At 31.0% G+C, this 26,412-nt stretch overlaps 2 protein-coding genes across 3 annotated transcripts in view; one reads left to right on the forward strand and one right to left on the reverse strand.

The window, feature by feature from the left end:
• The window catches only part of LOC143079448 (ankyrin and armadillo repeat-containing protein-like), a 34,323-nt gene extending 16,821 nt beyond the window's left edge, over window positions 1-17,502 (reverse strand). Inside the window, exons 1-2 of one of the 2 annotated variants that reach the window (XM_076254789.1) lie at window positions 17,372-17,502; window positions 8,320-9,938 (exon numbers count right to left, since the gene is read on the reverse strand). In XM_076254789.1, the coding sequence (XP_076110904.1) occupies window positions 8,320-9,901 (1,582 nt within the window). In that variant the 5' untranslated portion in view covers window positions 9,902-9,938; window positions 17,372-17,502. Of the gene's footprint in view, window positions 1-8,319; window positions 9,939-14,668; window positions 14,692-17,371 lie in introns of those variants that run through there. The other variant, XM_076254791.1, reaches the window with a different exon arrangement.
• A 44-nt stretch (window positions 17,503-17,546) lies between these two features.
• Window positions 17,547-22,411, forward strand: LOC143079449 (magnesium-dependent phosphatase 1-like). Its single transcript, XM_076254792.1, has 6 exons — window positions 17,547-17,626; window positions 18,460-18,520; window positions 19,575-19,685; window positions 20,391-20,498; window positions 21,023-21,108; window positions 22,038-22,411. The coding sequence occupies exons 1-6, from the start codon at window positions 17,590-17,592 to the stop codon at window positions 22,121-22,123; spliced, it is 489 nt and encodes a 162-aa protein (XP_076110907.1). The 5' UTR covers window positions 17,547-17,589; the 3' UTR covers window positions 22,124-22,411.
• Window positions 22,412-26,412: the final 4,001 nt, after the last annotated feature.

The following is a 26,412-nucleotide window of genomic DNA, read 5'->3' on the forward strand; positions in this document are numbered from 1 at the left end:
ATTGTTTTTGCAAGATGTTTAGAATGATGTTTTAGAAATTAAAGATGATAAATTTAATAGGAAAACAAGAGGTATTTTGAATAAATCCTCTTCTTAAACAGTTATAAAACCTAGTAGTTTTATAAAAGATCATAATGGCATGGCAATTGGAAATAATTGACAAAGCAACAGAACCTGTAAAAAGTAAGTTTTTAAATCTAGTGCTACTTGTATAGCTTCAAAATCTACTTGATTTGTGAATGTTTCTCACGAAAGTGCTGTTGAGTTTTAAGATAGGCATGTATATTGATACATTGACTCATTATTATTAATGTAGTAAAGAACCTGTATGAATCATGAGGTTTGAGACAGTTTTACTGCCTTCAACTCAAGCAGAGTTTGTAGAGAAACCTGCTGCTATATTTGATTTTTGCCATTAGAGGCTTACTTTAATGAAGATTTAGTTCTATATTTTGATCTGAACTACTGAAATGATACTGTGTATGTACCTCCTTTTGGAGTTTGTGCCATGGCTGATGATAGTCCAGTCGGAGTTGAATTTGATTCATCTTTTGATCCTGCATTAAGGTTTTCAGAAGCCTTTAAGGCTTCTATTAGTGAGATTAATGGTCCATTATCTCATCCTGTTTGTTGAACAGTTTAATCATGATTTTGCTTTGAAAATCCCAAAATTGTAAATATTACTACCATGTCAGCAAATATAAAATCAGGAAAATATAAAGTTCATAGAGGTAATACTATCACACTGAGAACTGTGACAATCCTAGTGTGTCGAGGATAAATAAAAAATCGAAATGGCACTGCCTAGACAGGCCCACTCTGTGGTTTCAAAGATGCAGGAAACCCAGAGATACTTTATTAAGGGGTTGATCATCACCCCTATTGTTGAGTTGGCTATTTCTTGTTGTAAGAATGGGCCATTGGATCTTGATAGTACAAGGATTTTATTGTAAAATTCTATTTGTTTGTTTGACCATGGGTTTCTGGTTAGACCCATAGGAGATGCTCAGAAATATTTAGATGATAAAACTTATTTGTAATTCTGTTGTGATAGTTGCTTTATCACGTTTCTAGTTATGATTGCATGAAGCAAACTTAGTGTTTATACAAAGATTCTGAAGCAAATTCTAGATTCCTTGGAAGAGGTTCCAGGTCTAGCAATTAATTTACTCCCAGCTGTTATGGGAAAGGCAATATCAGTTTTTTAACTGCAGAGGCTCTGTTGGTCAACAGGGCGACTATACTAGTAGGCAATTCCCTTCATTGAGAGGGAGAGGGTTTCAAAAAGGGAACAGGGAATCTCGAAGAGGTCACATTTCTCAACCAGTTGCTATATATACAGTATAGATAACTTAAATATTATGATTTGGAAAATGTTACTAATGATCTATTGATATTAGATTTAATAAGAAATGGTTATAAAATTATTTTTAATGATGTACCACAAGGTTCATCATTTTTGAATTAAATACATTTCACCTTTCATAAGGATGAATTAATTTCAGAAGTCCAAAAATTGATAGCTAAGGGAGCTATTTAAGAGGTTGATCGATCAATGGAAAATCAGTTTATTTCCTATATTTTCTTAGTTCCTAAGAAAGATTGGTCTTCAAGGCCTGTATCTATTTGATAAATTCAAACATACTTAGCTTGTTGCTAATCAGCATTTGGAGCAGGACCATTTATCTTTTGTTTAGAATTAAATTTTTAGGATAAATATCTATATATATATAGAGAGAGAGCTAACATCTATAGATCACACAGATGCATATTTAAGTTTCATTTATGATTATATCACATTTTCCTGATTCATGTGGAAAAGACATTGATATGATATTTATGTTTTTGTTTTGGATTGGCTTCTGTATCAAGAGTTTTTACTAAGGTTTTAAAACCTGTCTATGTATTTATGAAATAATGTCACTTGAAGTATATACATGCTATAGTTTATACATTGATGATTCTTTTATTATGGATCAGAGTTTAGATGATTGTATTGTGAATACAGAAGAAGTGGTGCAAATGCTTGATAAGCTGTGCTTCGGAAGAAATTTTGAGAAGTTGGTACTCATTTCTTGGAAGCACATTGTTTTCCTTTGTCTCATTATTGATACTGAGCTATTTAAGTTTTTTCTGACAGATGAGAAATGGTAATATTATCTCCCTTGGGAAATTCTTCTTAAATAGAATTGTGTAACTGTATTATAGATGATTTACATCATATATTCGTTTTGTGACGAATGCTTTTAATGCAGTATCTGTGGGAATGTTACATTGCAGAAACATGGCGAGAAATAATGTTGAAACACTGTAGAGTTGTTACAGTATTTATTTTCATCAATACATGTAGGTGAATTTTTTTTTTAACATTTTAAAATCAGAAATTAAAAATTTGATTTATAGACCCATCCAAATAAGTTTTTGGATTGGACCAGATTCCTCATAAGAAGGATTTGGGATCCAAATTTGAAGAAAATGTTTCTGTTGGTAGATGGAGCTTCTTTAAGAGTATGCGCTCATTTCATATAGATTTCATAGTATTGTTGGCTATATTTTTCTTTTGGAGAAAAAAGTTTTAGTCACAGAGAGTTATACAATCAGAAAATACATTTTCAGTAGCTTTTATTATGCAATAGGAGGTAAAACCTCGTTGTCACTTAACATGCTTACTACAAATATTTCATTATTTGGGCTTGGTGTTCAAGAAAGAACATTTTTATCACAGCTCTTTATATTCCTGGTAAGAAAATTTTGATGCTTATCATATGGTTAAAAAATTTACAGATTCAAAAGGATGGCAATTGAAAGAAGATATATTTGTTTTGTTGTTATCACGTTTTCATTTTCAAATCTGTAGAGAATTACTTCGTTGTCTTTTGACCAACAAGCTCCTTTCAGAGATGTTTGTATTTTTCATGGTCAGAATTAAGACCTTATATTTTCCCATCTTTTTCATTGTTGGGGATAATTATAAAGAAAATTATTAGTGATAAAGTTCAGAAGGCTCTTTTGATTATCCTTTTTGGCCTGCTCAGAGTTGGTTTTCTTTGCTAAGACCAATTTTAATTTATTTGCCAGTTAAACTGCTAAGCATAAAAATTAGTAACAATGTTGCATACTGAAGATAATGTCTTTCTGTCAGGAAGAGACTTAATTCAACTGTATATTGTAAAAAATATAAGTGAAACAACACCTGAAGGGTTGATTGTGCAGTAGGGTAAAAACGTGTGTATTATACTCAGAAATCACTTTAATATAAACAGGAGATTTCAGAATCATTTGTAAAATATAATTTACACTTCATCTTGGAGACCATGCATCTATAATCAAGCATTATCAATATTTTTTGAGAAATTTCATTATTTGGTGTGTTCAAAGAGAACCAATTCCTTATCACCATCTAAAAAGGATGTTATTGATTATTGAATTTTTTGTAAAACACAAGCTTTTCATATTCAGCATGTTTAATGTGAATTTTCCTTGTTCTATGTTGAAACAGACTTTATCCTTTAAGAAATAGATGTTACTTAATTTGTTTGTTTACTACATGTATTTGTGGAAGGTTGCTTAAACCTGAATCTGCAATTGAAGAGTTAGATACTCTTTCACTTGGGAGATGAATTTAGTGCTATCTTTTTTAAGTTCTTAATATTCATTGGAGAATTTAACATTGAAGACTGTCTTTTATACTTGTGTCTTTATTTGCCTTGACTACAGCTGCCTTAAAGTACTATCTTTATCAGCTGTAGATTTACATTCTATGTTTCTTCATTCAGAGACATGGCACTTTATTTTTTCATATACATGAGTTTTTGAAAAATACTAGATCTGTTAGTTAGTTTACCTAACGAGGTGATCAAAGGTTTTGATAAACCAAAACTTTGTGTTGTTAAGACAATGATTTATCATGTTTTGTGTACAAAATAGGTGAGAGAATTCATCTAAGTCTTTTTGTAAAGTTTAGATAGTTAGAGAGAGTTCTAATTTTATCCGAGGTTTTAAGGTTAACTCATTTAGAGGAACCTCTTCATAGGTGCATTTAGCTTCAGAATGTTCTATTAAGGACATTATGGCAACAGTTTTGTCTGGACATATGATCAAACCTTTTACAAGTTCTATAACAGGAAAGTGAATAATATCAGTACTAAAACGCTTTTCTTCAGTTGTAGTTACTGTGATTGTGATTTTTATCCTTTATTAAATGTTGGCATTTATATAAAAATTGTTTTTAGTTTGTGTCTACACTTTAAACAAGCTAATTCATTACTTGAGACCGAAGGCGAAATATGAATAAGAATGTTCCTTCATCCAAGCATATCTTGGATGTGCAGGATGAAGGTCATTCTTAGAATATGAGCCTGAGGCTCGAAAGTAATTAATTCCCACCCTAGGGATTATCAGTCAGACCCACCCTTTTCCACTGGGTTTTATATTTGGTCGACACAAACTTGCTTTAAATTATGACAAGTTATTATGGAACAGGTGCTTATATACTAGGGTCAAGGTCACTGGCCAGCTATGGGTATAGTTTGTTTCTTTAAACAGAGATATTATATGTAAGCTTCACCCCTCATAGAGAAGTTAAGCTAATTCATTACTTTCGAGCCTCAGGCTCATATTCTAAGAATGACCTTCATCCTGCACATCCAAGATATGCTTGGATGAAGGAACATGTTTATTGAAATCTTATTATGTCAATGTGCATTTATGTGTAAACTTTGTTTGCTCCAAGTAAACCAAGCATAGAATACAACCTACCATAGCAAATTACTTTCCATACATTACATGTAAGATAACAAAGTGGTATCACAGCAAAAACTGAAAGGAGCTTATTCTGCCTTATTCTTTATTAAGGGAGCTATATACTATTAGAGTAAAAAGAGGCAGGATGAGCAATTAAGCAAAAAAAAAGGCAGGATGACAATTTATTTTTAAAAGAAAAGCAGGACCGAATGGAGTGAAAAATAAAAAGGCAAGACAGAGATTTCAGCTAAAAATAATGCAGGACAAAATTTTCCATCCAAGCCCCCCCCCCCCCAAAAAAAAAATCAATAGTAGCTCTCTAAGAGGTATCAATTTATTTTGGTCTGTCTGCTTCTGCTAAATCTTATAACATTATAGTCCTTACACTAACGATATTCAATAAAGCCCTGTTGTGATTCAAAAGTTAACCAGCTGGCCAAAGATTTCTTTGAGCAGGTAAACTTGGTCCAATTTATCAGTTATGTAATCAGGGTTCTAACTTAGGATTAACGAAGGCCAGTCTAGGGACTCGTCAATTTTGAAAATGGCGAGTCCACACAGGACTTGTGTATTCACCTTAGTGAGAACCCTGACAATTAAAGTTTTAAAAAAATTGTAAAAGATTGTAAACTTGTTCCAGTTGTAAATATCAATTTTTTTTATCAAATACTGATACTTGGTCAAAGAAAAGAAAAAACTGCACTGTAATTGGATAATTCATTTCCAAGTCAATCCAAGTTTCAAGAAAAATAGGATGAGATTTTATTCCATCCAAGTCTAAAAAATTTTGATTAAAGTTTCCTTTGAGGATTGTCACTATAAAAAAAAATCCTCTAAAAAAATTTGACCAAGGAATCTTCAACAAGAAAATTTGATAGTGACGATATGACCTCCCAACACATCCTAAGTCAATGATTGATAGTTAAATGTTTCCAAAGAATTACCTTGAAAAGTCACTATTAAAAAATAAAAAGCATCTCATGCACAAATAAAAATCAATAAATATATCTTTGGTAGCAAAACATGATACATGTATTATATCTGATACCAAAAGAGACAAAATCTTTAGAAGAGAGTTGAACCAAGCTTACATTTTTATTTCTTATCAAGTTGAAATTAATGCATTTTCACTGTAGTTTTGGGTGAACCATTATTGTTAGAAATACAATTTTTTTCAGATACATGTATACCATATGCATCTGACTATCATTTCCCTGTATAAGTCTAGAAATATAAAAATTTACATGCAGTACTACATGTACATAAGTGCTTTCAAAAGTATATAAGGTATAACAGGTTGTAGATTGTCACCTGGTGCAGTATATACTGCTTTAACTATTTCCCTCATCTAAATAAAGATGGCCAAATGAATTTGTTATGGAAATTGTACTGTGACAGTCATGTCAATGTATATTTGTTCCACCTTACCGAAGTTCCAATGGAAACTTTGTTATAAACATTGTGATAATATCTATTCCTGTTGGAACAAATATTCTATACCATTTATTCCGTTAGGAACATATGCTGTAATATTTCTTCCTGTGGAAATAATATTCCAGAATAATTTTTCCTTTTGGAACTTGTATTATGAAGGAACTTCTATTCCGTGACAGTCATACTATAACAACTACGGTTAATTTTTAGTATTACATGTAAGAATAGACTTTTTTTTCTGAAATTTAATCAGAGTTGGGGGTCAGATGCCTGATGGTCAATCTAGAAATGCTATTATGTCATCGGAACAATACTGTTGTGATAATTTCAAGCATTTAAAGACTATTAAATCATAAATGGTAGGACAATGAGACCATAAATGTACAATTAATCTGAGGAGTAATGTTGGTTAATTTCTTAATTTGTCCATTAAAGGCAAAATCTGACATGTCTTTATAAATTGTGCAAGAATAACAAAATAATCCAACATGGCCTTAAGATTTCAGGTTGTAACAAAATACTAATGGCACCATAGAAATTGAGAAAAAGAGTCAAAGGTAAAAAGTTAAAGGGATAAGATGTGCAAAACTTTTATGGAATCAATTTGTCGAAAATTATTCAATATAAAAGCTTCTGATTAATATTTTCTACCCCACTTGATTGAAATATTTATCTGGATTAATAAGTTTGAATCCAAGATAAAGTTTGCTTTGAATTTAGGTTGACAGGTTGGACTTTAAAGAGAAAATATGATTACGAACATTATAAAATGTGGACTACAGTTCTGACACATCAACCTTTTACAATTTGTCAAATAAATATAAACGACATTTAACTTATGCTTTAAAAAATCTTTATGTTCCTGTATTGAATGCAACATCCCATTTAGAGTTATTATTTTAAAATATATTTGATAACAGTGTTCAAATTTGGATTTCATTAGTTTTCTATTCTAACACATGATTTATTTAAAGCATCTTTAATCTGAATGTACCAAATTTAACTCAACAAATTACTTCATGCATTATTTTACAAAAGTTTAAAATAAACTAAGTTCAAATTCAATGCAAAAGACGTACATTCCTTCCACCTTGGTGACAAGTCGGTAAAAGTGAGCTTATTTTTTGTGTGAAATTATCCATCTCCTTACTAAAAACATGCAGATATTCTCCACCCATGTGCAAAAAAAATGCATCCGTCATCAACCATGCTTTTAAGTTTTTACCTTTACTGGAAAATAACATTGTAGATTTTAATATGTCTTTGGTGCCCCTACAGCTAAAATATATATTTTGAGGTATGAATTAATTAGAAAAAAGGTCACATTATTGAAAGCAAAATATTTGATCGAATTTGTGTGTAACCATTATCATCGATCACTATTTTTCTAAAAAAAATTACCATTTCCTCAATGGAATTTTTTTTTGCATACTTGATTTGCATAGGATTTTTTTAATAAAATGCTAAAAATATGCTTTAAAATATCAATGCATTGCGAAAATCAAGTATTTAATCAAAGGAATTTAAGTCAGACATTCTTATGAATATCTGTTTCATATGGATTTCAAAATTTATTAAGTCTGATGCAGACATTTTGTAGTCAAAGCGTTTCAACTGAGGTACTACACAGGCATCATTATGGAGTAAAGGGTTACATGAATACATTTTGTATTTGTCATATCACCCTACTCAAGTGATATGAGTTTTTCTCAGTCATGAGAAAGAGAGTGTTTGACATTAAGACCCTTCTTCATTGATGTTGCCTAAGATAACTGATTATCAATGGTCTTTCAAACTCGAGGATATTTCCTTGGCTACATTATATCTCAAAACTGTCGCCCTTTGGTGAGATTGTAGTGGAGCAACACCCTCTCATTGATGTAAAATCATTCATTTTCTATAAGTAGATGTATGTTGCTATAATTCATGGTCTCCAGGTAATTTTCAATTGTGCAATACAATCCTGAAGTATTAGGTAAAAGATTTCCACTGCAGGACTTGAGAAGGACTGTCAGACCCATAAATTTGAAAAAAGGCTTATAGCATTTTGCTTTTAACATAAAAATTGTGACTGAATGTTCCTTAAAGATTGTTCTTACTGACTTTTTCCGATTATCATTTATAAAAACAAAGTATACTCACCTAATGATACTGCTGCTAGCGTTAAAGCTGACTCAATCTGAATTTCTTCAGATCTTGAATGAATCATTAAAGCTACTAAAGATTTGATTCCGGTCAGCTGTAATATCATGTTTTGATTTTTCTTGTGTGTCACATATCCTACTCCTAAACACAAGTAACGTATGGTCCTAATAACACTCAACACTATGTACTCCTTGTCAGATCCTAAATGCTTCCGTAATGGAGTAATACCATTTGAAGCAGATATTTCAGATTGGAAATTTAATGGTCCCTGAGCTAATATTCCAAGACATTCTGAACCCATGTAATGTAAATTGTCTGACAGTGTATTGCAAAACTGCACTAATAAATTAACTCCGATCTTTTCAGCAATATACCGCTTTACGTCAAACTCTGTTCCTGCCAGTGCCCACAAAGCAAGAGCAGTTTTTTCCTGAACCTGCTCTGCTCTACTGTCTTTTAAAAGTTTTAACAAAAGTTCTGGTATTTTCTCAGAAACAATGATTTTTTGAGTATCTGGGTTGTTATTTGCCAATTTATGAATAGCTTCCACGGCAGTTGTTTGAACATCTTTATTTTTTAGTCGTGTAAGAGTAACAATATGAACTGTCACTCCAAGACTAACAAACGTGTTTTGATTGTTTTGGTCATCATTTGCAATTTTTCCAACTGCTCTTGCTAGAGCGTGTAATAATTCTCTTTCTCGATTTTCTTCCAAAAGAGTGACGATCTGCTGCATACAACCTTGGGCATTACCGATCTGTGATTGGTATTTGCTATCAGCTTCTGCTAAATTTCCAAGACAGTCTGTAACTGGAATCAACACTTCAGGGTTGTGAATTGTTTGTAAAACTTTCACAAGACTTGGTATTCCATTGTTCTGTGTAATGGGTTCTGCAAAAGCGGGAATAGGGGCTAATTCTCTGAGAATTTCTGCTGCAAGCTGTACAACAAAATGGTTGTTTGACTTAAGTAATTTAATAAATACTGGAATTCCACCAGAACTGGCTATCTGTTCTTTGACTTCATTCCTTTCTATAATATTCAGCAAAGTTCTAAAAGCTGGTATCTTTGCTTCATCACTAATGGAGCTTTTGGCAACCTTGACAATAGTAGTTACACCACCATGATTATAAAATGGCTCCCATTTTGGATTAATACCATCAGCTTTGCTACCAAGGGTCAAAATTTCTAGACATTTCCCAGCAGACTCTGCTTCTTCCTCACTTTCAGAGCTCAAAAATCTTATGATATTCTTCCAAACTGGTATCTGAGTATGGTCCAGTTTGATCAGGAATTCTAGCATTTCTATGTACTGTTTGAGTGCACATAGTTCAACGGCTCCATGATTATGTGCATTGATGGTATCAACCTTAGCTCCTGCTTTCATCAGATGTTCAACAGCTTCAATCTTGTTACCATCTATGGAACATAAAAATGGGGTCATGTGAAGTTCATCTCTTGTTTCTAACTCTATGAACTCTTGATCCTCACTCAGGAAGAAATCTATCGACTTTAGAAAACCTCTGTGGGCAGCATTATGGATTGCTGCCCAACCATTGGATTCAAACTCGTCAGCCATTTTCTCTTCTTTGCTTCGCCAACAATGTCCTATAATTCTGAAATGAGAGATTATCTATTTAGTTAAGGTCGGCCAGTGTACAAATGTGCAAGATTTTCTGTGATGGTATGTAACACAAGGAATATCTTTGTGACAAAGAAATCATGTATGATCTAGTCTGTTCTAATGCTATGTCTATTACATGTATTAGCTTGCTGTTCGGTGTGAACCAATGCTCTGTGGTTAAGGCAGTACCTTGACCAATAATGGTTTACTTTTATAAATTGTTATTTGGATTGGATGGAGAGTTGTCTCATTGGCACTCATACCACATCTTCCTATATCTATATACATGTATCTATAAATTCATAAATATAAGCATTGGAGAATATCTCACTCTGATGCAGTGGCGGATCCAGAAATTTTCATAAGTGGGGGCCTACTGACTGGCGAAGAGGGGCCCGCTCCAGTCATGCTTCAGTGATTCCCTTTATAATCAACCAAATTTTTCCCAGAAAAAGGGGGGCCTGAAAAACCCTCTAAATCTGCCTCTGTGATGGCTATAGAAAATTTAATTTCAATACAAAACAACCTTATTTTTTTTTCATTCAATGATAAGCTTAAGGGAATTTAACTTTGGTTATCAAAATGTGTAATCTACATTGTGGCTAAAACTAATCTAATATGATTGACTTTCTTCAATTATAATACATACAACTTTTAAAAAATTGCCATATGGTGGAATACATTTGAATTTATTGAATTTCATTTTAACCAGTCTTAATGTTTACAATATAAATAAAATTTAGTTGAACTCAATATTTAAATCTGTTAAATCATATAAAAAATTATTATTTTGAGACATGTACTTTTTTTTACAGAATGAGAATTAACTGTTTGAAATAGACTTGACTTAAAATTTCAAATACCTTAGATCTGATTTATTTATTGATCTTTTCCAATAATGTGAATCAGTGTAAAATAAAACAAGAAAAAGTTCAAAGCTAACAAAATTAAGAATGGAAACAGGGAATGTGTCAAAGAGACAACAACTCGACCAAAGAGCAGAAAACAGTGCAACAATTTTTTTAAAAGAATTTTTAATATTCTCAATCAAAGTAATAGATTCTGATATTTTATTACAGATACAACCATGTATACAGATGTCAACTCAATAAAATATAAGAGTTGGTAATAAATGGCTATAAGTCCCTTCACAATAGAAGTTAAAATATAAATCAAATTATTGATAAACCATGTTGCCATATTTTAATTATTCCAGGAATTTGGGGTTCAAAATGGACATATTTTATGCAGGGGTCTTGAGGGGAGTCATTGTTAACTGGCAAAAACAAAATTCATTTAAAGAATATTACATGTATAACTATTTCCACAAAATAAGGTAATTTTGGGTGATTTGCAATAATATCAAATTTTATCAAATCAAATTTATTTGTTTCATCCTGGATGAACCATATTTATCCAAAAATTATCTCCCCTTGCAAAATTACAGATTCTCTGTTTCATTGATATGTCATGATTAACTCGAATAATTCAAGCCCTTTCCGTGTCCGATTTTCTCCCACACGAGGGCTTGAACTCCTTATGATCATTCTTCCCCAACCTTGTATTTTATCAAAGTCTCGAGAAACAAAATTTACAAATAACAGAGTATTGCATGTTCATGCACAATGACTACATAGTAGATGTCAAGTTATACATGTATTAAAAAAGTTTGGCTGAATACAATTCAGTAGCTTCTTTGATTTAGATAGGATGTAATATTATGGAACAATGGTGGAACAAATTGACCTTACTGAGAATGGGACTGGATGTACATGTATGTGAATATAATATATTAATGCATGGTTTCCACCATGTTTGAAATTAAACATCTCTTGAATATACTATTAAAGGGAAACTTCGCAAAAAAATCAAAAATTGATATTATGTCCATTCTGTATAAAAATGCTCAAATTTATAGATATTAAAGTTTTATTCCGCTAAATAAGAGATCACCATCGATTTTAAATTTTGAGTATCAGTTCTCTGCTCTCCGCCATCTTGTCACCTTCTCCGATGAAAAATCCCGATATGTCTATAAACCACAAAGGAACAAAACTACAGTAAACGATGTAGTCGTAATTGCGTGTCGATATCTTGTCAATCGTACGGTTGTTTTATCTGACTGACTAACTTGATACGGAAAATGGTCTTATATTTTTAAATAACCATATAGTCTGTTATTTTTAAACTGATAATATTGTAATTAGTTAAAAAGTCAAAGTTCAAATCATAAATAAGTGTTCCGTGGAAATTGTTTTCGAAAATCTAATTCGTTCATAATTCTTTCAAGTAATAAACTTTATTTAAATAAATTCGGATCTTCCCTCATCTGATCACCAGCATGGCTAAAGGTATTACTCCCAAAGGTATTGGAAGGGGTGTAAGGTGACACGTCCAGGTATTCAATCGATTTCCTGTCCGGCTGGCTTGCAAGTTCATGCATCGTTTCACTTCTGTAGGTATTGATCAGTGTACACGACCGTTACTTATAACTTTCCATTTTGAACTATCAGGTGCATGTTTAATATACATTTTTGTCTTGCGTGTCCGAAAGTGATATTTATACTAGTCATTACTGAACTCATACGCTTGTTTATAAATAACATTTCTGGTGTAAAGAATATTATCTATAAAAAAAAAATAATACAAAAAAAAAAAAATTGAAGAAATACAAATCTATTTACATATTTTTCCAAGGGTTAATTTGGGAAAATGTAATATATACTCATTGTCAATAGTTTAGGACAGATTGGAACATACCAGAATTATTGATTTAAAAAAATGTGCGCACTTGTCGACGATTCGTGTATACATACGCCTGGGTAGAAAGTTACGGAACTATAGTCAGTAGCGCAATTTAAAATATGTATACATGTATACATTGAACATAAGAAAGAAACATACATTTTGTGTAAATTGTGGTAAAAGTTTTGTAAATTATTATAGACTAGTCCACGTATGCCAACAGTATGTAATCAACGAATTCGATAGACTATTGTATACCAAAAGAAGAAGAAGAAAAAAAAGAAACAATTTGATTTAAATACAGGTCAATTTATAACTTGCTTTGGTTCATCGAAGTTAAGAATATAGTAAACTCACAGATTTATATATCAATTAGATTGTTCTCGAATAAAGGACGAAATTTGTCATCATCACAATTGTTCCAACATTCATGTAAAATATATGCAACTGGACGTACACTAATAATCCCCAAGGGATGTGAATATTTTCTAGGAAAACTATTGAGTATCAATTTCGGGGTTTATTTTCTTTCTTGATATTCAATGACAGCAATTTAAAGAATAAACTGCTTGTCGGATATTTGTCCGCTTTAGGGGTATTCTTGCAAGTTGAACAGACTTATAATAACATTCAAAAATAGGGATTGATAACATTAAATTCGTTGTCTTTTAATTTTAAACATCGTTGGTCAAATAGTTATTTAAGTATATATATACGTTGGGAGACGACGATTAATATAGTAGTCTCAGATTTTAATAAGGACGTTCCCGATTATGAATAAATTTGGTTGACGTTTTTCACACTTGAAAAGAATATCTATTCGTAATTTTTCGATTCCATTCCAATACAAAAGTATTTTTTCTTTATTCGTACATATTATATTCCGCTTCGGTAGAGTTATCTTCAGATAGTTTCATATATTAATTAATACATGGCTTTCAAAAGTCTAAATGTAAGTGTTCTCGTACATTTTTTCGCCCAATAAAGACAAATAAAAATGATTTAGTAAAGCTATTTCTAATTTCTAAGTCCCCCTTTTTTATGAGACATAAATCAAGGACAAGACTTGTATATCATTTCATTCTGACATATGAATTAAGTTTCCCGTCTTTAACCGAAAATTGTGTATTTTTTAGTAAATTAACTTATTTGAATTCAAATAAATAATAGCACCAAATATAATCAAATAATTCCACGGCGACCAATTTTTATTTGTCACCAACTTGAATATGTATTTGTAATGTGTGTATTAAATGCTCCCACTGATCCGAATAGACAGTCACACCTGGCAAGGTGTGCCCTAGAGGCGTGGTTAAATACCGAAGTGCAAATAACAATTTACCTTTCAACAAGCCATCTACGAGTATTGCCACAGAACCGTGAATACACACATCGTATAAACCTAGTCATAGCAGAGATAGTAAAAGGTCAATAATCATGAGTACACCAACATATTGTCTTTACAGATTATTGTACTTTAATTTGTTCACCTTATCAGTCCGAAAATGCATTTATTAAAAATAAATTTATAACTTTTTGTGTTGTCTACAAACATAATTCGAATATATACGTTTAACATAGATAATTTATCTCACGAATGAGTACAATTGAACGTCTGTGCGTTTTATCTTCTTATTATCGGATGGTTATTAGATAAAGCATAAGTCATCGGCGCGCTTACGATTACGTTAAAATATGATTAAAAACCAAGACTTTTAATGATTGTATTTTAAATCCCGGCATGCAAAAATCAGGAGAAAACGTCACGACCTACAGGAAGTAGTTGATATTTTTTCATTAATTATTGAATTTCTCCTTTATTACTGCACATATAGCGATAAAACTTTGTGAATATATATATTATGTCATAATGAACATATTTAAACCATAAGTAAAAAATCGTGAATTTTCCCTTTAATGGGTTTTGTCAAAACATTAACCATGGACCTTTTAAAATAATATTCTCATAATGTTTACCTTAAACTCGAGTGAACATTTTAAAATCCTTACTTTTTTCTTCTTCTTAATCCCACAATAATGATGAACAATTTGGACCTTTATTAAATCATATTTGACAAAAGACTTTATATATCTTCAATTCACCTTGTTATAAATCTTTCAAAGGGATATATACATATTATTTAAGAAGAAATTTAAACAAAGCTTTAAATAAGTATAATTCTGAACATGTACATATTCATTAGAACAATAATCAGCTGCTTTTTAAATACCATACAGTTTTACAATTGATTTTAAACCCTGTGTGATATAATCTTTGAAATTCAAAAGAATTATACTCGAAATGTCCTTTGTTCTTTAAAGTAATACATACATGCAAAGGCAGACAAATCAATGAGTTCACATATGTGTTTGTTCCAAAGACCTTATTAATTATTGATAATTTTTCATCTATCTTTTAAATTAATGCATGAAGAAAAGCTTGTGAGCTTGGTTTTTTTTTCTGAATTAAAATATATCACATGGGTTTAAAATAAATACAACACACTCTCAAATTAAATGGAAATGCCATTTGGTTTCAGTATAGTATATAGGTAAAAAACGTACATGTACAATGTATATAAACTCATATCAATTTTAATTTTAAAAAAAGACTTAAGAGTTGATAAGTTTAATTACTTAAATGGCTAAGTTTTACTATAAAACAAGTGTACAATGAATGTACGTGAACTTTCTTGTAAAAGAAAATCCTTTATATTCATATCAAAATCTTCATTAATGTCCTGCTTTAGAATTATTGTCTTCCAGTACACTAATTCAACAATTTATTTTCCAATATGCAGTGACCTTAATTATGAGACATCTTTTTAGAACTTATGCCATCACATAGCGTGTGAAACTGTGATGAAAGAAGGTAAACAAACTTTAATGTGCACTGAAAAGAAAATAGCAATCCTCCATTCTGTAAGTTAAACAAAAATGAAAAACACCAAATCATTTAATTGTTATGGGAAAGTTTAATTAAATTAACACATGGAAAGTATAAAAAACAAGAATGTGTCCATAGTACACGGATGCCCCATCCTCACTATCATTTTCTATGTTCAGTAGACCGTTAAAATGGGGTAAAAACTCTAATTTAACATTAAAACAAGAATGTGTCCATAGTACACGGATGCCCCACTCGCATTATCATTTTCTATGTTCAGTAGACCGTGAAATTGGGGTCAAAACTCTAATTTGGCAATTAAATTAGAAATATCATATCATAGGGAACATGTGTACTAAGTTTAAAGTTGATTGGACTTCAACTTCATCAAAAACTACCTTGACCAAAAACTTTAACCTGAACGAACACAAGGAAGGACGGACAGACGGACGCACAGACCAGAAAACATAATGCCCCTCTACCATCGTAGGTGGGGCTTAATTAAAAAAGATCATATCATAGGGAACATGTGTACTAAGTTTTAAGTTGATTGAACTTCAACTTCATCAAAAACTACCTTGACCAAAAACTTTAACCTGAAGCGGGACAGACAGATGGACGAACGAACCCACAGACCAGAAAACATAATGCCCATAAATGGGGCATAAAAATATCACAGCTCTATTCATTCACTTATTTTCGTGCTCTGCATGTTTACAGTCTATGTTGATTGTTTATCAATGTCAATTCCAGTAAAACTTCAGTAACACACTTTAAAGTTAATTAGCTTATGATCAACAATCACTGAATGAACAATAATTTGTAGATAATATGATATAGATTCATAATAAATGTATGCAAAGTACATGCAGGACCAAGTTCAGCAAATGTATCTATGAATTGTTTCAATAATTTCTCGTTTCAGTCAACTTTGAGCTTCAGATTTAAAATAAGACTCAATCAGAACTGAATGTCATGAATGTGAATTTGTTATTTATCCTGAAACTTGAATGTTCCAATTTTGTGCGGAATTACTGTAATGTTAGAAATTATTGAGATATTTTTGTTATTGCGAAAATGTGACAGGGTTTTTAATCGCAATGACAAAATCGCAATAATTTCTTAATTTACAGTAACTGACCGTTACCAAAATAAATAATCAACACAAATTTATGTCTCATGGAGTATATAAAAACTGAGACTACTATAACGTTCTCAGATAAAAAAAAAATAGGTGAGATAGTAATTAATGAGCAATATTTAATATTTTTTATATTGTCAATGACAATTACTGAAGTAGTATAATTCCATTTAATTCAAAGAACGTTTAGCAAACTTACAAAATGTAACATTTAAAAGGTTCACCCCTAGACCACAGGCACTTGTTTCTGTCAATATGGGATTTACTATCCATACCCAGTACAAAAAAAAACGTCTGTCCTTTCCATATTTCCCATTCATCCTTTCAGAACCTATCTATTGTGAAAATCCTAAATTTGTTCTTTTCCTGAATATGCATGAAATATTTGCCACTGGACATTGAATTAAATTGGAAGATATCCATTATTGTTAATATTTTTATTGTGACAAGGCTGAAAAACGTTCTCTTTGTGCTTCACTAGGGTTCTGAAAGAAGAGAGTTAACGAAAATTTGTTTATAGAAGATGCTTGGTGCAATGACAATGTCCCAACACACAGATGCATCTTGAGTTCGTATCCTTGTTTTAATTATTTCTAACAATCTTATTTGTTTGCAGTTTATTTACATTAAGTCACACTCTGTTTCTCCTTACCGTTAATTGAAAGTAATGTATCCATTCCAAAGTGTGACAAACACCACAATTTAAATGATAATTCACTGTAGGTGTGTAGTATTCATTTTACTTGCATGCTTCGTGTGCTAGAAAATACTGCAATACGATTGGTTGCTAAGCGCGCACTTGTTAATCGGAACTACTAATTGTACAAGGGTGATAACTCAAAAATAATTTATTGCCCGAAAGGCCAAAAAATGGGACATTCGCCGAAGTTGATAGTTTTTGATTTAGGTAATACAGTTAATTTAGTTGATGAATTCTTATAAGTCATCTTCGAAAAAACAGCAACACTGATATTGTGTGATACCTTTCCCAGAGAGCTGTCGATAAAATTAAGTGGAAAGGAACATTTCTAAAAAGGTTACAAGTTAAATTGAGGTCAATTCGACATCTAGTCGGTTCGACACCTGATCAAATCGGCAACAAATATTTTATTATCTTTAAAATTTATTTATTTTTATTGGAAAAAGGGAGGGGATAGTTTGATTTATTGTTTGTATGCAAAGAACTATATAGTGAAAGATGTCTGTTTTAGCTCTTCTACTTTTTGTTTTTAATTTTAAATTTCACTTTTAAACTTGTATTATAATATAGAATACATAAAATAGTTCTTCTTATGGTTTTCAGTTATCCATCAGTTTTTCTGATGATAAATAACTGCTATACACAAGTGGAATAAATATTTTCGAAAAGGAATAGTATCAAAAATAGAAACCTAAATGAAAGTTTGGTTAAAACTATTAACATATAACTTCTACAGTTAATTGTTCCTTATTGGAGAGAACAGTAGGTGTCAAATGTTCTCTTAAGATATTGAGTGCAGAGGAAAGCAATACATTTGATTTAAGTAAATTCTAATGTGTAATTGTAACAGGAATAATTAATATGTGGGTGCATGGCTAAGGTTAATTTAACTTTCACTGATATTTCATTATGAACTATATATAACTACCCCCACCCTTAGCCATGCACAAATGGCTATAACCCTTTTAAGTTGGGTTTGTTTTCATCTTTCATTTCTTATCAATTTTCCCCTTTGTTATATTATCTGACTTGTTTTTCAGATTATACACTATGGCCTTTTTGGGTAGATACACATGTAGATCCTCCTTTTAAAATGAACAGGTAATTATTTATACACACTTTTCCTTTGAAATAATAAATTGAATTTACATATTGCTTTGTTGATATATTGATTATGTATACGGCAAATGTAGAAAAATGTTTATTATTGTATGCTTGTACAGTGCAATAAAAGCTTTTAAGGCGTTACATAACACTACAGGGGGATAACTCTGTAAAAATCAGTTGAATTTTTTAATCACTTTCTATTAAGCTTCTCAATAAAAAGAAGTTAGTGTTGCTATATATCCGAGGTAATTTTTCCAAAAAAGTTTGTGGTTCTACACTTTGGATTTTTTTTTTTAATTTTGCGAAAAGGTAAAAGAAAATATTTTGTCAAAATTAATGAAAATTTTGAAAATGAAACCAAATTAATTGAAGTTGAGGTGTTTGGTACCACCATAAAAATAAGATTATTTTGAATTTTACATACATCATATTTGTTTTAGATAATGAAAGGAGATGTTTCAAAGTGTAAGTTTTCACTTCAAGATTAATTTAAGTGTTTGCCCACTAAGTTAAATCAAATAAACACAAAAAAAACCAAAGAAACTGATACATGTAACATGTGTATATACTATTCTTTAACAATTTAGTAGTCTCAGTGGCTGAGTGGTGTGACAAAGTAGTCTAACTTCTGTATTGCTAGCCTGTGCAGCACTCAGACTTATGTGTTTTTTGCTGGTATTTTAATTGATTCAATATAATGTATAGATACCACAGGCACTTGTCTTAGAAAAAAAAGTCCTACATACATATACCATAACATAACACTTACACTTAATATACCTTGCTGTATTAAGGTATATAGGGGGGATTCTGAGACAAGTGCATGTGATAGATACCATTTGAGCGATAGAGGTCCTTCAGAGCCTGTATATTATTTTACATTTGATCTGGTGATCAATGCATTTGAATGGGGACATATAGTTGGAATCCCCCCTTTGTCCTGGATTTGGAACCCCCTCTTTTTAAAATGTCTGGATCCGCCCTGACCAGTAAGAGACAATAAAAAAAGCTTTTGAAATTTATAGAAATTATATATTTATTTTTTTAGTGATGGAAAAGTGTATGACAGATCTGGAACACATGTAAAATATTTTGAAGATGTACCAAAAATTCTTCAGGACTTGAATCAACAGGGATTTCAGCTAGGTATTGCATCAAGGTATTTTAGGTTAAAATAATATGGGGGACTTTCATTAGATAAAACTGGCATTTGATAGAGCTCTAATTAATAATTAAATTGAAAAATCCTCTAAATTTTTAAAATTCTATTTGATTTTGTATGGCCTACAACAAAAGTGACCTTGACCTAATGTCATGGAACAGTGATCTAGATTTAGGTTTTTGGGGTCAAGTTCGAATTCCTATCTCAGATTCTTTAAGCACACTGAGGTTTCAGCTAACTTTGAATTTATTTTCTCGTTTCAATGATCAATGTTAAGTTTTTTTGTTTAGTCTGTTTAAAGTTACTTTAAATAGAAATTGGCCGCTAGGCAGATCTGTGAATTGTATATTGAATATATATCATAAACACCCATGTCTATGTTCTTTCCTAATAGCAAGAATGTCAAATTTGGGCATTCATATTACTGCAATTAACCCTATATCACTTGAAAATAAACAGAGTTTCACCAGTGGCTTAACAAATAATTCACGGGGTTAAACATGTTTTTTGAGATCTCAACCCTCCCTCTATACCTCTAGCCAATGTAGAAAAGTAAACGCATAACAATACGCATTATACATGATTAAGAAAAATACACAATCTTTTACAGGCGAATGAAATTAAGTTTGTTTTTTTTAGACATCTGAAAAGTAAGAAAGTTGTTTTAATAAATAATGTAGGTACATCTTGTTTTACTTGCAGGACATCATCCATTGAAGAAGCAAAAGAATTAGTCAAGTTATTTAAATGGGAAAAATATTTCAATTTTAGTGAAATATACCCAGGATGTAAACTCAATCATTTTAAGAAGTAAGTTATTGTATCTATATTTTTTAATATAAAAAAAGAAGATGTGGTATGATTGCCAATGAGACAACTCTCCACAGGAGACCAAAATGACACAGAAATTAACATCTATATGTCATCTTATGGCCTTCAACAATGAGCAAAGCCCATACCACATAGTCAGCTATAAAAGGCCCTGAAATGAAAGCCGTACTTTGACCTATAATGGTTTACTTTTACAAATTATGACTTGGATGAAGAGTTGTCTCATTGGCACTCATACCAAATTTTCTTATATCTATTTAGCTGGTCCCTACACAATAATGTGAAATATATAACCATCATTAACCTTGATCGTATTTCTATTTCAGAGAAAAAAAACATAGTTCTTTATTTATTTGAGAACAGATAATATATAGAGTGAAGCTTAAAAGTTTTGGTCACTGAATATGTTTTGGAAAAAAACTAATTATACTTTATTTTACAAGGACAAAAAAAGTATTTAAGATGGTCACAGTTTTATTATATTAGGGATGTTTTTTCCCCAGATTTCATGAACAGAGTGGTTTACCATATACTGAAATGTTATTTTTTGATGATGAATACAGAAACATAAAAGATGTGGGATCACTAGGTAAATACCGATTCAAATATATATTATTTGTTTCATAAGGTTTTGAAACACTTTTGTGTCCTAGTCAAAAGGACTTGAAAGTGAGTGTTCATAAAAAATGCAAATGGTCCCGTTAAATTGTTTGAAAGATTTAATTGATTGTTGGTGTTTAATGCAACTGTTAGTACTATTGGTGATATCATGGAAGTCAATTTTAATAAAGTACCTAGAAAGAACAACTGACCTTTGGCATGAAAACTAACAATCCTGGTCAATTAAGATAAAAAGATATGAAGGCACCTGCAACGAGCAGATGTTCTAACTCACAACCTCGGTGATGACAGGCTAATGATTGTTGAGTGGGTTATATGAATCTTTTGTCCAAGAGAAAAAGAGGGACGAAAGATACCAAAGGGACAGTCAAACTCATAAATCTAAAACAAACTGACAACGCCATGGCTAAAAATGAAAAAGACAAACAAACAACAGCACACACGACACAACATAGAAAACTAAAGAATAAACAACACGAACCCCACCAATAAACTAGGGGTGATCTCAGGTGCTCCGGAAGGGTAAGCAGATCCTGCTCCACATGCGGCACCCGTCGCAAATTAGAGCTGAATGGAATACTTTCATGAGAGAAATTTTTCAGAATGAAAATTCTTTTAAGATTTAATATTTACATCACTTAAGTAGTACTCAGTTAATTTAATCCTTTTTTTTTTTAGAGAGAAAACCCACATTTAACCTGTAAATAGACCCACAAAAAAGCTCTAATGGTGTCATTTTTACTGAAACTGACAAACAAATTTGCTGAAATGTAATTTTCTGTGAAAAAAACATCATTTAGACCATGGATCAATGTACGCCATAGTAAATATATTTAAGATTTTTAAAAAAAAAGGGTTATTTTAAGTAGCATTTGACTTCGGAATTGTTGTTTCTAGGTGTTACTTGTATCCATGCTGATAATGGAGTATCAAGATCTGTTGTGGATGAAGGACTTGCTGCCTTTGCCATGAAGAAATGTTGACATAGGCTAAATGGATTTAGTAATGATTAAAGTCTGCTGAATTAAGCATGTCGCTGTTTGCATCATTTTATATTGAGATTATCAAAAACCAAAATAAATTCCAAGGAATAATGGATTAAGTGATACTCAGGAAAAATGTGACAAGTTATGTGTAATAAGATAGTGATTACATGAAAAATTTCAATATATATCAATTTATAAGAATTGTAGTTTAAGACTACGATTTTAAAAACAATTAATAAAACAATCTACCTTTATTTATCTTCGAGCAGTTATTCAATCCCAGTGTTTTTTACAGAGGATGACCTTGAGGTCACTCCGATGTATTGTTATCGCTTAAATTTCCGTCATTCATAAATTCTAGTCAAATTAGTGTTGGGTTTTCAACACCAGTGAAAAAAGTGCATTTTCATACCTGCGATTTCTGTTCTCCGGTTGTACGATGTTTCAACAAAATATGGAATCATTTCAGTTGTTGATTTAGTGGTGAAAATTTGACTGAATTATATCTTAATAAATACGATTTTATATGTTTAATTGGTGTTTCAGAAAGAGGTCAGGTGCTCTTGTTCATTCATAAAATTATCGTTCATTCATAAATTTATCGTAAAATAAAAATCACTACACAGGTTATACGTGTAGTGTAAATGACCACCTGTAATCTAAAAATAGCGGTCTCACTAATAACGACAAGAAGAACTTTTAGCGACAAGAAGCGTCAAGAACGGACAAGAAGAATAAATTAAGCGACAAGAAGACTATTTAGAGACATGAAAACTTCTCGTACCGCATGAGGATGACACATATCAAATGAACAATTATGTGTGGGACTTAGTTTTAAGAAATGATGTCAAAGTAACACTATGAAAATATTTTTAGTAAGCTGAAATATATATTTATTTTTTACATGTTTATGTCTTGTAAGTTATTTTATTTCTGTCCCATTTTTCAACATTAGCGTCTCGAAAGGTGAAATGTTTTAAATGAATGGTTAATTTAAATTAATTATGAAAATTGTTAAAATTAAATAAATAAAAGTAATTATTGCCCAGTTACAAACACTACCAGGGGATAATGCATAATTACCCCCAACTAAAGCCTGGTAAACTTGTTGTCTCCTTGTGAAATATAAAACATATTAAAAATGATTTCCTGCTTAAGTTGAACCGACCTTGATAAGTTTGACCCAAACTTATCAAGTCAACTTCCGGTAGCTGGTGAAACTAAGACAATACTTCCAAAAGACGCAAATGCGATAAATCGATTATCAGGTTATCGGCGTATTAATATTGTAAAATATCAGCTGCTCGACAAAAAGCTTAATATTATGTCTCGCAGCTGATATTTTACGATATCAACATGCAGACAACCTGATAATCGGTACTTACATGCAATCGTAATATTAATAATATATATATATAACAACAAACCAGTGTATTCTCTACGACTATTAGTATACAAGTATAATAGTCCAAGGTATACTGATTTCTTGCACTACAATATAATAGTTATTACGGTGAGGTTGAATTTCCTGTCATTTATTCATCATCCAAGCACGAACTTGTATCAGAAAAAAATATCTCTGTAAATTTACCCAAGTTTCAGGTATAGAGATGTGATCTGTTTCTGTGGCATGTGCTTTTGACCATCCACAAGAACCTGCGGTCATCCGATGTTCAGTACTTCAGTACTTTGATTTTTGCTGTAGATGTTTTGTTTTCTTGTTATTAAATAATTATAAATGATTATTTTAAATTTTATTTGTACATCCAAACTTTATCTAAATTAAAGTGTTCTTTCCAAAAAATTATAATTAAAAAGAATCCTATATGATTCGAAGTTAGCAAATTTTCCCAAAATATAATTGTACCTTTATATTCCATTTGAAGCAAAACAATTTTTTTTTGTCATGAATAATGTTGTGTCAAAAAGTTTTCAGTTTCATTCCCCATTTCCATTCTCAATTTCATTTGTATAAAATTAAAAACAGTTTCTAACCATGCAATTTATTCTTTTTTGTTTTCTTGTGATACATCATACAAACCAAGAGGGTAGTAAAGCCCTTTAATGTCAGGCATCAAACAGTCATTTTCGGCTACCATTAGCGTCAAATTGGTTAAAATTTTACCGTGATTAGTCAGAGGTCTCAAATAATTATTGTTACCGTCATTTTTGGAAAAAATTTTACATGATTCCTCAAAATTAGTTGATGTTTTTATCATCTAAAAGAATGTGGTCATTTTATCGTCACACTCTAAAAATTACCGTTAGCATCATTTGGCAAGAATTTTTACTGTTATTCGTCATGAAGGTATCCCCATTACGACCCTCAACCAAGACTAGTGAAATCGAACATGACTGGAACTTGAATCATATCTAGTATTTCCAGTTTTAAATTTATCTATGATAATGCTGTGTTATAACCTGCATGATATGTTACTGTAAAAATGATACAAAACTAACAATTTAACCTTGTTATGATTAAGGTGGTACATAACACTAATGGGAGATAACTCTGTAAAAAGTAGTTGAATTTTTTAATCACATTATATCTTGAAGGTATTATTAAGCTTCTCAATTATCAAATTTTTTATGTTAAACTTCTTCTATATATCCAATGAAATTTATTGAAAAAGTATGTGTTTTTTTTGAATTTTAATATTTTTTGTCACAGTTAATAATTTGTCAAATTTTTATGAAAATTAAACAAGCTAAATTAACTTTAGTCAAAATGTTTGGTACCGCCTTAAAAGCCTTCACAGTTTTTTTTTGTTTTTTGGAAAGAATAAACTTGTCATTTGTATGGATTAAAATTTTACCCTGAGTATTGTAAAAATTGCATAAGAAATGATCATCATTTCAAAGAAATAATATTGAGATAGAAATGGTGAATGTGTCATAGTGATAACAACCAAAACAAAGCACAAAACAGCCTAAGGTCATCAATGGGTCTTCAACCAAGCGAGAAAATTCCTCACCAGGAGGAGAGCTTCAGCTGGCTCCTAAATAAAATTTAGTGAAAATGGACATCACACTAAACTCCAAACATATAAATGAACTTCAATTAAAACATACGAGATTAACACAGGCAAGAGGCTTCTGACTTTTTTCTGCTTAGATGGGCATATGATTGGTTTGGTTGTTCTCTATATAAAAAAAAATTTGCTGATGCAAGTTCTAAGATATGTGCCATGTTGATTCAGGTCTCAAGGGATGTGCATTAATTTAGTGCTTATACCTATGTATTGTCAGAGGGAATATGTTTTTTACAAGATTTTTATTGATGTATATGAAAAATATGACTCAGAATGACAATTATATTTTTAAAATTTGTTTTATGTATTTTACATTGTTATGACTGTAAATAGTACATAATTTATTACCATTTTTATATTGAATTCAGAATAAATAAACTAACAAATTTAAGTATTCTTTTTTTCGTTTTATTTTACTAGTATTTGTTTACTAGAAACATGTATCTGTAAACATTATGTCTAAGCTCAACTTTTAGCTCTCCATACCCTAAGGTTAATGTATTTTCAATTTACCATCCATAAGAACATACTTGATGATGTTACTAATACAAGCATCTCTGGTTAATAATTACATTGCTTCTCTTGATTCTATAGAAAAGCAATCAAGTATTAATGATGGAAGGAGAGCAAAAAATTAACAAAGAGAAAAATAATAAAATACAGGACCCCACAGGTTATATATGATCCTAGTATTGCGAAAGTTAAGCCTGTATGAAAATCTAATTCGTTCTACATTTTAATTTGTGGTTTGAATGTATCCAACAAAAATTGGTTTTCCCACAAAAAATAATGTCATGATCCACAGAAGGAGGTGAAATAGTGAAAAGAAAATTAATTTTAGATGGAGTAAAACAAAACTGAAATAGATAAGCCCATTTATGTACAGTCTTGCCAATACGAACTCAAATCGTGAGAGTATCCTGCATACATCATTGCAATATGATCAAATCTAGTCAAGTTTTCAAAACCAGGAGATGTCCTGGGAAAATATTTTGAATACATTGTATTTGAATAAACTTATTTTTAATGGTTACCAATTTAATATTGTAAAATCTTTGTTTATTGTCTTCATTGTTAAAATAACATTGATTTATCTATCGTAAACAACTACATGTATGTTGCAATACAGTTATGAATACTTATGGCTTTTATCAGACTTTTTATGAAGTTTTTACTGTTTGTTGTTATATTGTGCTATTACACTGCTGTTAGGTGAGGGTTGAGCACTCACCAACATTTTTAAACCATCTGTAT

This window comes from Mytilus galloprovincialis, chromosome 6 (assembly GCF_965363235.1).
Source record: "Mytilus galloprovincialis chromosome 6, xbMytGall1.hap1.1, whole genome shotgun sequence".
Classification (NCBI taxonomy): Eukaryota; Metazoa; Mollusca; class Bivalvia; order Mytilida; family Mytilidae; genus Mytilus; species Mytilus galloprovincialis.